Below are 13,868 nucleotides of genomic sequence, written 5' to 3'. Positions count from 1 at the left end.
AAGTAGATGACCTTGTAAAGAAAAAAACTCCGAAAACGGTTATTAGCTTTAAACATAAGCAACGTAGTTCAAAAAACTGAAACTGCTTATGGAATAAGCTATAAGCTATAAAAAGCTATAAGCTACACGCCGGCCACTACAACTCAACCTTATATATTAATATATATACCCCCAAAACCTATTCCCCTTTTCGACATCAATTTTACACACAGTAATTGGAATAAATCTCTTTTCCCTCCGAAAGAATGGCGTTCAATTATTCGACTCCTCGTAATTCTCTTCCCTCTTTCTCTCTCTAGAACTAACGTATTGCTGATTTCGTATTCATGTAGTGACACTGTTCTCAATTCTGCTTATTTTCTTCGATGCACACTATGTGTTCGCCCGATTGCATGCGATTGGATTCTCTCTTCTTTGATTTCGTTTATGTTTCCGGTGATATATCTATCCTTTTTTTAGTGAAAAAAAAAAATAAAAAAATAAAAAATCTATGCATATGTAATTCTGTGTAAGAAACAGAGGTCTGGAATTTTGTTTTTAAGATTTATAAGAACTTTTTTTTTTTTTTTTTTTTGTGATTGATTTTGTTATTTCTGTTCTGGGATTATCAAAACCCTGTTGGTTCATCATGCCGATTTGCTTTCGGGTTCAATTACCATCATTGGTTTGTGACAATTGAGCATGAGTATTACATTGTCTGGTTTGTATGTTTTAAATTCTTGAAGAGTTTAAGTTTTTCATAAAGAAAAAGAATTGATACTGACGAATCTATGTTCTACCGGCAGATTTTGGGCAGACGAGCAGTTCTTCTTCGGCTCCTTTTGCCGCTCCAAGTGAATCTTCATCAGTTTTTGCTCAAATTACACCATCTCCTTTTGGAAGAAGCAATTCATCGAGTTTTGGAGGTAAGTGCTAAATCGTATCGTTCTTCATATTTTCGAGTACACGTAATTAAATATGTATAAACCACTACTTGTATACATACACTTCTCTCCTTAATTTGACTAGAGATAATGCCTATGCATACTTAATGATTATTTTGGCTTAAAACCCGAAAGAAAAAAGACATCTAAAATATCACTTGCTCTTTTTGAAGTTGCAGTAGTGCTTATTTTGATTTTTCGTCGGTTATTTTGCACTACAGGATTCCAGACCGCAAACACTTCTCCGTTTGGATCAGGATTTTTCGGTAGCACAAACTCGGGTTTTGGTGTCTCTAATGCACCAAACAGTGGTTTTAACTTCAATAGTTCAACTACTCCCATGTTTGGAGTACCGAATCCTTTTAGTGCATTTGGAGTTCAGAGTTCATCTTCTGGTCAGTATTATCGACAGTATGCCTTGTATGTCGTGTACGTTGTTTCTTGTTTCTGTTTTCGTAAAAAAGGTTTTGTGCTTATGTTTGGTTAGGTGGATTATCTTCATCTTGTTTCAAGACTGGTGATAATCAAGCAAAGGTCTTCCAATCTATTTGGAATTCACCGTTTCAAGCCCCAACGACCCCTTCATTATGGTCAACTCCAGCATTTGGAGTTCAGAGACCTGCTGGTGTGTACAATCGAAACGCTTTACCAGTTATACACACAGTATTCCTTAGACTATATTAATTACATAATGTAACTGTTTTGTGCTTCTTTTTGATTAGGTGGAGATACACCATTCTGTTTCAACACTCCTACCACGAATTCACCGTTCGATAATCTCTTCCGGAACCAATCTACTGCAAAATCACCGTTTGATAATCTCTTCAGGAACCAATCTACTGCAAATTCACCATTTGATAATCTCTTCCGGAACCAATCTACTGCGAATTCACAGACTTTCCAGTCGGCAAATCCTTTTGGCGTACAATATGAAATTGATGGACCGAAGGCCATAATTACTATACAAAATGGAACATCTACCATACAAGTAAGTCATACATTTCACACACTAATGTAGCACAAACGATAAAATACTCTTTATTGAACTAGGAAAAACTTCAATATGGTAACAGTTTAAACACACGAATAAGAATAATAAAGTTCCGATGGCATTGTGAAGAAATCGGTCTTTGGGACTTAAGGGTCTTTTTTTTTTTTGGTCCAAGTGTTATCTTTTCATTATTCGAATTGAAAAATGTAGGTTTCAGGCGAAGTTTCGTCCTTAACTATCCGACAGGTGCCGTCGAAGCAGGACAAGCTGCCTGCTCGAGGAAATAATGGTGGAAGCAGTGAGCCTTGTTTTGCGAACTCACACGGTAAGCCTTTTCAGATTAGACGTAGCAGTTTTCAGTAATCGACTTAAATCATATTTCTTCTTGCTAATTGCTAAGATAGATGCTATAGTTTATGCATACTTTAAGATTATTTTGGCTTAAAGAAGCTTCTCTTTTAGATATCAAAATATTCTAAATGCTCTTTTTTTATGTTTCAATTGTTGTATTGATTTTTCATCTACTATTTCCTACTTTTTACTGTAGGAATAGTCCAGCGTACCACAATATCTGAGGTCAATCCACCCAATGCTCGTCCCAGTAACCAATATCGCGCAACACCAGGAAAAGATGCAAACAACGAACAAATCAACTCAATCTCTGCTATGCCAATTTTCGAAAATAAAAGTCATGAAGAGTTAAGGTTGGAGGACTATGTGTTACGTGGGGGTAAGCGTGTATGCATGTTTTTTATTTCACCACATTCTACATAAATCACGTATAAAATATTTGCATGCTACCATACAACGAATGCAAAACATTTCTGTCATCGGCCATTCATACACATCTAACGTCATTCGTCTTTTTTCTTTTCTTTTCTTTTTTGTTCTTATGAGATGATTATCCTTAACATTGCCTATTACATAAATTTGGACTAAATTAATGAGTTCATAAAGTTTGTATTGGACTTAACTGAATCACAATTCTATGTCTGTAGTCTATACCTTTTTCTTACTGATAAATCGAGATAATACAGCTATATTAATTATTATTCTTTAAGAAAGGTGTATTGTACGAACGACGAACCTATAATTGTTAATCCCCTTTATTCTTTGCTGGATACTAGCTGCAATGTTTACACTAGTACATTAAGAAAATTGTCATGCATGGATTATAAATCTCTTGATTGTGTCAAAATAAGCTGGTATCGTAATTTTACACAACAGTTAATAATCTAACTAAAAAAAGACCGCGGAGCAGACATCAAGAATTTTATAGATATCAATAAGCTCGTTATATGATGTTTACAGTCTGAAACTTTTGTATGAGAGGTACAAGAAGATTATTATTGCAGTAGTCTCGTATTCAAATTAGTTCTTTGGTTTATCCGCCGCTTGCTAATATAAGCAAATAGAAGGGATAGAGATTTCATAGAGGTTTAGTGTGAAAAATTCTAAATTCTTAATGATTATAAATGTGTAAAATTGCAGGAAAAGGTTGTGAAGGCGGCAAAGCTTCGTTCAAACTCAACCTCAATGAAATAGAGGTGAGTGAAGAAGAAGATGATGCAGAAGCATATAAAAAGCGCGAGGCAGATATTTTAGCACTAATGCCAAAGCTACCAGACGGTGATTATTACACGGAACCTTCTATAAAGGATCTGGCAGCAAAGGAAATATCCGAACCGGGATTTTGCAGCCGAGTGAATGACTTTGTAGTGGGGAGAAAAGGTTACGGAAGCATCAAATTTCTTGGAGAAACGGATATTCGAAACCTCGATATTGAATCTGTTATCCATTTCAACAATCGAGAAGTGATAGTTTATCCGGACAGTACAAAGAAGCCGCCAGCTGGACAAAGCCTGAACAAGCCAGCAGAGGTAACTCTAATGAATGTGAAATGCATTAATAAAAAAACCGGAAAAGAGTTTGTAGATGGTGTTGAAGTTCAACGTTACAAAGAGATACTAATAAAGAAGGCGTCGGAACATGGGGTCGAGTTTGTTTCGTATGATCCAGTTCAAGGCGTGTGGAAATTCAGAGTTCAGCACTTTTAGTTAGCTAGCATTTTTAATTTTTAATTTTTTTATGTTTCAGTCTTAGGAATTTAAAATCAATTGGTTTGTGAAAAGTGTGTTTTGCTGAATTTGCATCTTGTTTTAGGGTTTAGCAAACCTTACCATGCATTTACATGGGAATTTTTTCTTGTTTTTGACTATATAAAGGTCCATTTTCAATGTGAGTGTTCAATTCTTCTTTTTTTCTACTTAAGTTAGATGGATATTAAAACAAAATGCATATTAACCAAATATGAATAATCTCATGTCTATTATTCTCCCTCACTTAAATTAATGATTAATAAATATACAAAGTATGATTAATTATGTATTTTTTATTAGGGATTATTAGTGAGAACCCCCCACTACATTAGGATATATTATGATGGATCCACTCCCTTTTTCAATAATAGTGAAACCCCCCTTAATTGTTTAATTAAATTAATATTTATATAATTATTAGGTGTTATACCTATAGTGTCCCTAATTAACACATAAAACCCTAGCCACATCTTTTTTATCCAACAGCCGTTGTATCGTCAAATATTATCTCCATCTCTTCTTCTCTTTTTCTCTACCTAGAAATCTGCAGCGTCGGAGTCGGGGGCAAGGAGATGAAGAAGGCGGCACCACATCTCGACAACGATGAGGGAACCCCACAACCGCACCGCCGCCGCCACTCCTCCATTACACCTCCGCCTGACTTCCACTCCTCCAATTCAGTTATGCACCACCGCCGTCATCTCATATCATCCATGCCCGCGATTTTTAGGGTTTCGTTTGGTTGAAGATTGGATTAACAGGTTGTGGCAATCTATATTTTGTTTTTTATTCGTTCTAGGATTTCTCTCCATTGTCGAGTTGCAGGGATGATGTGAGGAGGGCCATTCTAATTGACTTTGCGGCAATGATTTGTCTTCCTCTAATGCTTGGATCTTGTTAATTGAGAAGCAATTTTCTGAATTTTTTATTTGACGATTTTTTATGATGGGTATGTTACACAACAATATAGTTGTTTTCGTTATTCTTCTATTTTGTTTATAGTTGTTTTTCGAGAGTTTTTAGTTGTTTTCGACATTTTTAGTAGATTTTTGATTTTTTTGGTAGTTGATTTTAATTTTTTTTTATAGTTTTTTCCAATAATATGATCTACTGGAATAAAAAAAATCGAAAAAAATTGAATTAAAAAAATGAAAAAGAAATTGTACTTTATTTATTTTTAGTTGTTTTCGACGTTTTTTAGTTGATTTCTATTTTTTATAGTTGTTTTCAATAATATGTAGTAATTTGTCGATTTGGTAAATCGACTGGAAAAAAAAAACGAAAAAATGAATTAGAAAAATTGAATAAATAATAGTTGATTTTGCAAATAATGTAGTTGTTTATGGAAATATTATATTTGATTAGGGAAATAAACGAACAAAAAAAGTAATTTTTTCAGTAATTTATAGTTGATTATGGAAATAGTTGATTTCGAAAATAGTTGATTTCAGAAATAGTCGATTTTTAAAAAAATATAATTATTTTCAGAAATTTTTATAATCGATTTCAAATAAAAAACCGAAAAAAAGTTCAAAATTAAAATCAAAAATAAAATCGAAAATAAAATTCAAATAAATATTTTTAAATAAATAAACGAATATTATAATTAAAAAAATTAAACAGGCATTAAAGTAGTTGAGAGTGAATAATAAGAAATGAAGGGTAAATTTGACAATAAAAAAATTTGGATCTATCACTAATAAAAGAAAAGGGGCTGGACCTACCTTTATTAAAAAAATGATAGAGGGGGTTCTCACTAATAGTCCCATTTTATTAAATGATAACTAAAATAATTTAAACTTAGAATAACAAAAGGTAGTGGCCAAATTGAATCCAGAAAAACAATAGAGGCCAAATTGCAAAATATAGTAAATTTCTGAAACTTAAATTAAGGACTTGATTGCAATTTCCCCAAAAAAGAGTACATTTGATTCTTTCTTCAGCCAATTCCCGGACTATACTTCCCTCCATCACCACCTTCACCACCCCCAATTCCTGGACTACCTCCATCGCCACCATCCCTCCGCCAGTTTCTATAATCTCCGCCGTCTCAATCTACACCGCCGTGGACAATCCGTCATCCGCGCCGGGGACCTCGACAATCACTGCCGCATGAACCGACAATTATCGCAGCAGTAATTTCTTCAGCAGGAGTAGTAGTATAAACCTAGGCGAAAAACATCGCACCAGAAATCTTTTGCCAAAAAGTTCAAAAGAATGGCGTTCGCTTCTTCCAGTTCCTGTAAGTCTCATCTCTCTCTCTCTCTCTCTCTCTCTCTCTCTCTCTCTCTCTCTCTCTCTCTCTCTCTCTCTCTCTCTCTCTCTCTCTCTCTCTCTCTCTCTCTCTCTCTCTCTCTCTCTCTCTCTCTCTCTCTCTCTCTCTCTCTCTCTCTCTCTCTCTCTCTCTCTCTCTCTCTCTCTCTCTCTCTCTCTCTCTCTCTCTCTCTCTCTCTCTCTCTCTCTCTCTCTCTCTCTCTCTCTCTCTCTCTCTCTCTCTCTCTCTCTCTCTCTCTCTCTCTCTCTCTCTCTCTCTCTCTCTCTCTCTCTCTCTCTCTCTCTCTCTCTCTCTCTCTCTCTCTCTCTCTCTCTCTCTCTCTCTCTCTCTCTCTCTCTCTCTCTCTCTCTCTCTCTCTCTCTCTCTCTCTCTCTCTCTCTCTCTCTCTCTCTCTCTCTCTCTCTCTCTCTCTCTCTCTCTCTCTCTCTCTCTCTCTCTCTCTCTCTCTCTCTCTCTCTCTCTCTCTCTCTCTCTCTCTCTCTCTCTCTCTCTCTCTCTCTCTCTCTCTCTCTCTCTCTCTCTCTCTCTCTCTCTCTCTCTCTCTCTCTCTCTCTCTCTCTCTCTCTCTCTCTCTCTCTCTCTCTCTCTCTCTCTCTCTCTCTCTCTCTCTCTCTCTCTCTCTCTCTCTCTCTCTCTCTCTCTCTCTCTCTCTCTCTCTCTCTCTCTCTCTCTCTCTCTCTCTCTCTCTCTCTCTCTCTCTCTCTCTCTCTCTCTCTCTCTCTCTCTCTCTAGAAACTAACTTATTGAAATTGTATGTATGTAGTGACAATGTTCACAATTCTGCTTATTTTCCTCGTCGAAACCCAGTTTTCCCCAATTGCGCGTCGTGAAATTTTCTTGCGGAGTACGGATGATTTTATGAGCGGAAAGATCTAGAAAATCGATGCATGTGGTATATTGTTTTGCATGCTTTAACAGAAAAGGAGAGGTTTAATTTGTTCATCACAACTTCTGTGATTGATTTATCATTTGTTTTTGGATTATCTAAGAACTTGTTGGTTCATCATGCTGAATTGTTTTCAGGATTAATTTTTTTTTTGGGTTCAATTGCCAGCATTGGTTTCCTTTTCTCAGTTTCTTTGATTCGCAAGAAATGTACTAATATATTTTTGTGTATATCCTTTTTTTTATGTTTTAAATTATTGAAGTTGAAGATTTTAATAAAGAATCGATACTGACAAGTGACAAGTGACGATTCTATGTTCTACTGGCAGCTTCTGGGCAGACGATCAATTCAAGCAGTTATTCTTCAACTCCTCGTGGCACTTCAATTGAATGTTCATCAGTTTCTGCTGAAAATATATCATCTCCTCTTGGAAGAAGCAATTCATCGAGTTTTGGAGGTAAACGCGATTGTGGAGTTTTTCATATACGTATAAACAGCACTAATAGATCATATATTTCTCTTCTTGCGGTATAGCTAAATTTGACTGAACATAAATGCTATGTATACTTTGTATGATTACTTTGGCTTTAGAAACAAAAAAAAGACCTCTATGCAGTCTATAGGATTGGTATTTAAAGTTCCAATAGTTATATTGATTTTTCGTCGACTATTGTGTACTGCAGGTTTCCCAGCCACAACAATATCCCAGGGAAGTACAGTAGAATCTTATTCTGCAACAAAGGAAATAGATGGCAATGACGGACAAATCCAGTCTATATGTGAAACACGGGAAATAAATGGAAATGACAGACAAATCCATTCTATATCTGAAACACCGGAAATAGATGGAAATAACAGACAAATCCAGTCTATATCTAGAACACGGGAAATAGATGGAAATGACAGACAAATTCAGTCTATATCTGAAACACCGAAAATAGATGGAAATAACAGACAAATCCAGGCTATATCTAAAACATTGGAAATAGATGGAAATGAAGGAAAAATTCAGTCTATATCTGAAACACCGGAAATAGATGGAGATAGGTGTAAAAATCATGAACGGTTGAGGTTAGAGGAATGTGAGTTAAAACAGGGTAAGCTTATTTTTCATTAGCATTGCATGATCTTGTTTGTGTATTCAAATTTTTTAAACTATTAAAATTGCCACGATTACGTAAAATTTTGATTATTACTTGCAGAATGAAACTCTTATTTTGAGGTCTCATTTTAGTGTGTCTGTGACATGAAGTGAATCCCCTTTCTGTACAGCAACGGCTGCTACAAAATCGAAGTCACATGTCAGTTCATTCGGCAGCCCGTGTACTAAGCTTGAAGCATCGACCCCCACAATCTTTGGTGCCCCAAACACCTCAGGGATTAGCTTCAATTCAGCACCAACAGAATCAGTAAATGCGCAACCTTTTGCCCCTTTGAGTGGCAGCACTGGTTTTACATTCCCAACGACACTAGTATTTGGTATTAAGCCGACTTCTCCATTGTGGTCAACTTCAGCATCTGTAGTTCCAAGCACTTTTAGCTCTTCTGCGGCCTCAACTACAGCTACTGGAAATAGTAGCGTATCTGGAGTTCAGAGTTCTTCTGGTGAGTTCTACATACACGCACACACACACATAAAGCACGTCTTGTTCATATGCATTGAGACTAAAAGTTTATTTATGAATTACATGATAAATATTAGGCTGTAGGCTTGCGATGATGTCGTGTATGTTGTTCAAGACCAAACCAATCTTTCATTTTCCACAATTACCAAACTCTTTATCTCTCAATCCCAACATCACATCCATAAAATCTTCCAAACTATTGACTTTTATGAATCCACGAAGAATCTTTACTGACGATTCTATGTTTTATTTGCAGCTCTTGGGCAGAAGATTGAGTCGAGCAGTGCTGCCCATCCATTCTCTGGTACTTCATCTGGTTTTGGCGGCACTCGGATTGCACCTTCATCTGGTTTTGGCAGCACTCCGATTGCACCTCCATCTGATTTGAGTGCCACTCCAATTGCACCTTCATCTGGTTTTGGTGGCACTCGGGTTGCACCTTCATCTGGTTTTGGCGGCACTCCGATTGCACCTCCATCTGATTTGAGTGCCACTCCAATTGCACCTTCATCTGGTTTTGGCGGCACTCGGATTGCACCTTCATCTGGTTTTTGCGGCACTCAGATGGCACCTTCATCTGGTTTTGGCGGCATTCCGATTGCACCTTCATCTGATTTAAGTGCCACTCCACCTTCATCTGGTTTTGGCCGCACTCCGATTGCACCTTCATCTGGTTTTGGCCGCACTCCGATTGCACCTTCATCTGGTTTTGGCTCAACTAGTACATTATCTGGGGTTCCTAGTACTTCCATTTTTGGAAGATCAACTTCAGCATCTTCAAGCTTTTCTCCTTTCGGTTCAACTTCAGCATCTAAATCTCCCAAAAAAAGAAAAAAAAAAGACTCCAGGATCCAAAAATACTAGTGCATTCGAAGAGCCGAGTTCATCTTCTGGTGAGCATTGTAGACAGTATGCATTGTATGTCATGTACGTTGTTTCTTCTTTCTATTTTCATAAACTGTTTTGTGTTTATGTTTGGTTAGGTGGATTATCTTTGTCGTGTTTCAAGACTGGTGATAATCAAGCAAAGCTCCTCGAATCTACATGGAATTCACTGTTTCCTCCTGCACCACAACTCTTTGCTACTAATAGCAGTACTCAATTATTCTCTTCCTCCAATCTATTTTCATCTCAATCTTCACCAAGTCCGTTATGGTCAACTCCAGCATCTTCAAGCTTTACTCCTTTCGGTTCAACTTCAGCATCCGAAAATACTAGTGCATTTGGAGTGCAGAATTCATCTTCTGGTGAGTATTATCCAAACGCTTTAGCTATAGACAGTATTCCTTAGATTATCTGAGTTACATAATAACTGTTTTGTGCTGCTGTTTTACCTTCAGCTTGGTTCAAGAATTCACCGTTTGATAATATCTTCCGTGTTCCACCATTATCGAACCAATCTACTTTGAATTCACCGTTTCATCCCAAACCACTTTCCAATACAACAGCTTCAGTACTTTTCCAAAAGCCTGGACAAACTACTAACAGTCTTAGTCAACCATCACAAGGTAATAAGATGAACTTTCTCCTCGTTTTCTTCATCTATGTTATGACATAAAGTTTCAGACATGAAACCGATAGATTCTTTATATTCCCATTTCAAAAGCTTCAAACGGCTCGACAATGTTCAAGGAGGTTTCCAAGCAGGGTATTATTGAGGGACAACAACAGTAAGTGCCACTGCTTCTTCACTCTTGCTATTCTTTTAGTTTGCTCACAGTGTTCCTTCTTTTTTGTTTTATTAATAATTTAATATAAGAAAATGCTCCCCAAGTTCTTCGGATTTTTATGTTTCCTGCGATTCTCCATTTCATGATGTTTTCAGGCAGTCGGCGAATCCTTTTGACATACAATATGAAATTGATGGACCCAATACAGTAATTACAATACAACATGGAACATCTAGCATTCAAGTAAGTCGCACGTTTCACACCGTAATGTAGCACATACGATAGAGTGCTCTTAAGAACATTATTTTTCTCTTTATTAAACTAGGAAATAAGAATAAAGTTTTGATGAAGGTTTAGGAGTTTAGGTTTTGTTTTATTTTCTGTCCTAGCGTGTTATCTTTTCACTATTCGAATTAACGAATGCAGATTTCAGGAGAAATTTCATCCGTAACTGTCCGACCAGTGTCCTCAAGGCACAACAGTGAGTCTAAGGTGAGTGCAGTGAGACAATGATGTGATTCTTTAGGTACAAATGCAGGTTCCTTTTTCAGATTATTGGATTGGATTCTTTAATAAGTTCATCTCATTTAGATTTTCTTAAGTTCCTCTAAAACGGCACATGCTCTTGATTGCAATTAGTATGTAAGGAAAAACTATTTTGCTTCATTCAGTTCTTTTAGATTCTTATTTAAATTTTCCTCGAATACACACCATTGTCTTTTTATCCCGTTTTCTCTGTTTAGTTAATCCAATTAATTTTAATAAACACCGCTGACATTAAGGCCCCGTTTGGTTGCCAAGATAAGCCATGATTAACTAAATAATTGGACTTCATTTGATGTTTGGTATCTTCAATAAATTGCCGGGTTGACCCGCCAAAATTATATAATCATGGCTTATCTTGCCTTATATTGCCTTCTAATGAGTTTTTTTTGTTGGACGTTTCAAGCTCCAATAAAATAATTGGGTCTCATTAGATTATTTAATCTTATCTTGGCTAATCTTATCTTGCCAACCAAACGGGGCCTAAGTATGTATTGGAATGTGATGTACTCTTTTATTGTTTCAGGAAAAAGACAGTCCAAAGGGTCAAACAAAAACTTCGAACGGAACGAGTACTAAGCCAGAAAACGACTCAAAGCAGAATTCAGAGTTTGATATAAATGTTGGTTTATCTGATTGCCCAATGTGGTTCTGTAGGTATGTTTTGGTCAATCAACGCATCAAATGGTTGACCTTCGCGGTTTATTCTGTCTGACTGTAGTGTGGTTTTGCTAATCATTTCGTGCCTGGTTCAAGAGTCTTCATACTAATGTTCCCGTATATGTTTTAGCTGCTACATGTTCTGCAAATTAAATTAATTTTTTTGTAAAATTGGTAATAGGTCTGCTCCTTTCTGCTTTCATGAACATATTCTCGAACAAGATAACCTAATTTCAACAAGGCTTATCATGGTAGATAGGAAAGCTTTCACTATTTTCTATTTCTCATTTGTCAAATTATGTTTGTATCTATATCCCTACGTGTTCTTTTAGTACATACTGGGTGACGGTTTCTCACGACTTGTCTGTCACTGTTTTGATATCACAGCCTGTGTAACAGTAAGGCCACAAGTAAGCAAGCCTTGCTCCACCATGCTAATGGAAAAAAACACAGGGCAAAAGCAAGAGCATTCCATGAATCAAAACAGCAGCCTAATGGTGCTGCAGAAAACGATACAACAAGTGAAATCCCTGCAAATAATGACGGCCCCGAAGTGGGAAATAATGCTTTGGCATCAAACAAGAAAAGAAAAGCAAATAATGCTTCGGCATCAAACAAGAAACGTAAAGCCGAGGCTTCTGATAAGGATGGCGCTCACCACCTGACTGGAGGTGATATCTCGGAAAATAGTTTTTCCTTCTATACTATTATATCGCAAAATGAAGAATATAGAACTTTTCCAATTGAATCTTTCTCAAATCTTGCTTTCGTTTTATCAACTCACGTGGTAAGCCTTCGACTGTTCTATCTTGCTGGAACAGACGCCGTCTGATAAATCGAAACTCTAGATTTTCAGATTAGAAGTAGCAGTTTTCGGTAACCGACATAATTCTGTTGTGAATTTTAATTACAATCTATATGTACTACAACACTTGTATTTATGCTGTTTACTGGCAATTAAAACAGTTTTATATGAGAAGATTGATCCTACGATAATTTTCTATCATGACATTTATCCACTGGCCCTATAACAATTCGTATGATTTGGTTTTCTCCACATTTTATATCAGTGTTCATTCATTTGTTAGAATTTCATTTTTGTGACAGAAGGTTATATTATTTTTAAATCAAGGTATAAAATGCCGAAACACACTTGTACGGGTTCTTGTTTGTCCTGATTCATTTTTTTTTCTTTCCTTTTTGTGTTTTTAAATATTGATTACTCTACTTAGCATTTGCACCTCTAAAATTCTGAATGATTATAAGTGTGTAAAATTGCAGAAGGCAAAGCTTCTCCTAGTGCTTCCTTCAAAATCAACGTTAATGAAACGGAGGTGAGTGATGATACTTCCCTCCAAGATGAAGATGATGACGAAGTATTAAAGAAATGCAAGGCCGATGTTTTAGCACTAATACCAAAGTTACCAAACGGTGGTGATTATTACACGGAACCTTGTATAAAGGATCTGGCAGCAAAGGAAACATCCAAACCGGGATTCTGCAGCCGAGTGAATGACTTTGTAGTGGGGAGAAAAGGGTACGGGAGCATCAAATTTCTTGGAGAAACGGATACTCGAAATCTTGATATTGAATCTGTTATCCATTTCAACAATCGAGAAGTGATTGTTTATCCGGACAGTACAAAGAAGCCGCCAGCTGGACAAAGCCTGAACAAGCCAGCAGAGGTAACTCTACAAAATGTGAAATGCATTAGTGAAAATACGGGAAAAGAGTATGTTGATGGTGTTGAAGTTCAACGTTACAAAGCGATGTTGGTAAAGAAGGCCTCTGAAAACGGGGCTGAGTTTGTTTCATATGATCCAGTTCTAGGGGAGTGGAAATTCAGAGTTCAGCACTTCTAATTACTGAGTTTTTTTTTTTTTCCTTGTCCGATGATTTGTCTTGTACTAATCCAGCATTAACTATAATCTTGAATATTTCTTGACAAACTCGAATAACTATGATGTTTCGAATATGAAGACTCTTCTATTGGAAATTTATGCTGCTAAGAAAAAAATTGTGGCAGAATTTGGCAGCTTCCTTATATAGCTTTCTGCTGTGCTTACCTAGCCGATATATATCTTATGGCCATTTTTTGGGAATTTAAATGTTGGGTAAATTACGGTTAACCCTAATGTAAGGTCAAATTACGAAAAAAATCTTTCATGTTTAGGTAATTTCAACAACTCCCTTTAA

General features: G+C 36.6%; 3 protein-coding genes across 4 annotated transcripts; all 3 read left to right on the top strand.

Moving 5' to 3' along the window:
* Positions 1-50: 50 nt before the first annotated feature.
* LOC105978171 (uncharacterized) lies at positions 51-4,151 on the top strand. Of its 2 annotated transcripts, none has more exons than XM_013003591.2 (8): positions 51-270; positions 786-905; positions 1,145-1,318; positions 1,411-1,548; positions 1,646-1,911; positions 2,125-2,239; positions 2,462-2,644; positions 3,406-4,151. In XM_013003591.2, exons 1-8 carry the CDS (start codon positions 246-248, stop codon positions 3,969-3,971), a joined length of 1,587 nt encoding a protein of 528 aa, XP_012859045.2. In that variant the 5' UTR covers positions 51-245; the 3' UTR covers positions 3,972-4,151. The 2 variants fall into 2 exon arrangements, with proteins under 2 accessions (XP_012859045.2, XP_088682264.1); XM_088826138.1 differs by having other exon boundaries at positions 110-270; positions 2,468-2,644.
* Positions 4,152-5,931: 1,780 nt separating this feature from the next.
* Positions 5,932-9,434, top strand: LOC148772180 (uncharacterized). Its single transcript, XM_088826130.1, has 5 exons — positions 5,932-6,255; positions 7,503-7,631; positions 7,858-8,271; positions 8,377-8,779; positions 9,056-9,434. The coding sequence occupies exons 1-4, from the start codon at positions 6,231-6,233 to the stop codon at positions 8,379-8,381; spliced, it is 573 nt and encodes a 190-aa protein (XP_088682256.1). The 5' UTR covers positions 5,932-6,230; the 3' UTR covers positions 8,382-8,779; positions 9,056-9,434.
* LOC105978170 (uncharacterized) lies at positions 8,894-13,716 on the top strand. Its single transcript, XM_088814875.1, has 11 exons — positions 8,894-8,900; positions 9,056-9,346; positions 9,420-9,692; positions 9,783-10,046; positions 10,140-10,307; positions 10,406-10,469; positions 10,625-10,712; positions 10,896-10,961; positions 11,539-11,669; positions 12,060-12,343; positions 12,954-13,716. The coding sequence occupies exons 1-11, from the start codon at positions 8,894-8,896 to the stop codon at positions 13,532-13,534; spliced, it is 2,217 nt and encodes a 738-aa protein (XP_088671001.1). The 3' UTR covers positions 13,535-13,716.
* Positions 13,717-13,868: the final 152 nt, after the last annotated feature.

Source organism: Erythranthe guttata, chromosome 2 (genome assembly GCF_056151865.1).
Source record: "Erythranthe guttata isolate IM_541 chromosome 2, IM_541, whole genome shotgun sequence".
Classification (NCBI taxonomy): Eukaryota; Viridiplantae; Streptophyta; class Magnoliopsida; order Lamiales; family Phrymaceae; genus Erythranthe; species Erythranthe guttata.
This window is presented reverse-complemented; position numbering and strand designations above follow the sequence as displayed.

Coding starts and splice junctions, on each gene's coding strand:
- LOC105978171 (XM_013003591.2), top strand. CDS start 246: ATGGCGTTCAATTATTCGACTCCTC. Junction 271..785: donor GTTCAATTATTCGACTCCTC/GTAATTCTCTTC, acceptor TTCTACCGGCAG/ATTTTGGGCAGACGAGCAGT. Junction 2,645..3,405: donor GGACTATGTGTTACGTGGGG/GTAAGCGTGTAT, acceptor GTAAAATTGCAG/GAAAAGGTTGTGAAGGCGGC.
- LOC148772180 (XM_088826130.1), top strand. CDS start 6,231: ATGGCGTTCGCTTCTTCCAGTTCCT. Junction 6,256..7,502: donor GTTCGCTTCTTCCAGTTCCT/GTAAGTCTCATC, acceptor TTCTACTGGCAG/CTTCTGGGCAGACGATCAAT. Junction 7,632..7,857: donor CAATTCATCGAGTTTTGGAG/GTAAACGCGATT, acceptor TGTGTACTGCAG/GTTTCCCAGCCACAACAATA.
- LOC105978170 (XM_088814875.1), top strand. Junction 9,347..9,419: donor TCGGATTGCACCTTCATCTG/GTTTTTGCGGCA, acceptor ATCTGATTTAAG/TGCCACTCCACCTTCATCTG. Junction 11,670..12,059: donor TGCCCAATGTGGTTCTGTAG/GTATGTTTTGGT, acceptor TTGATATCACAG/CCTGTGTAACAGTAAGGCCA.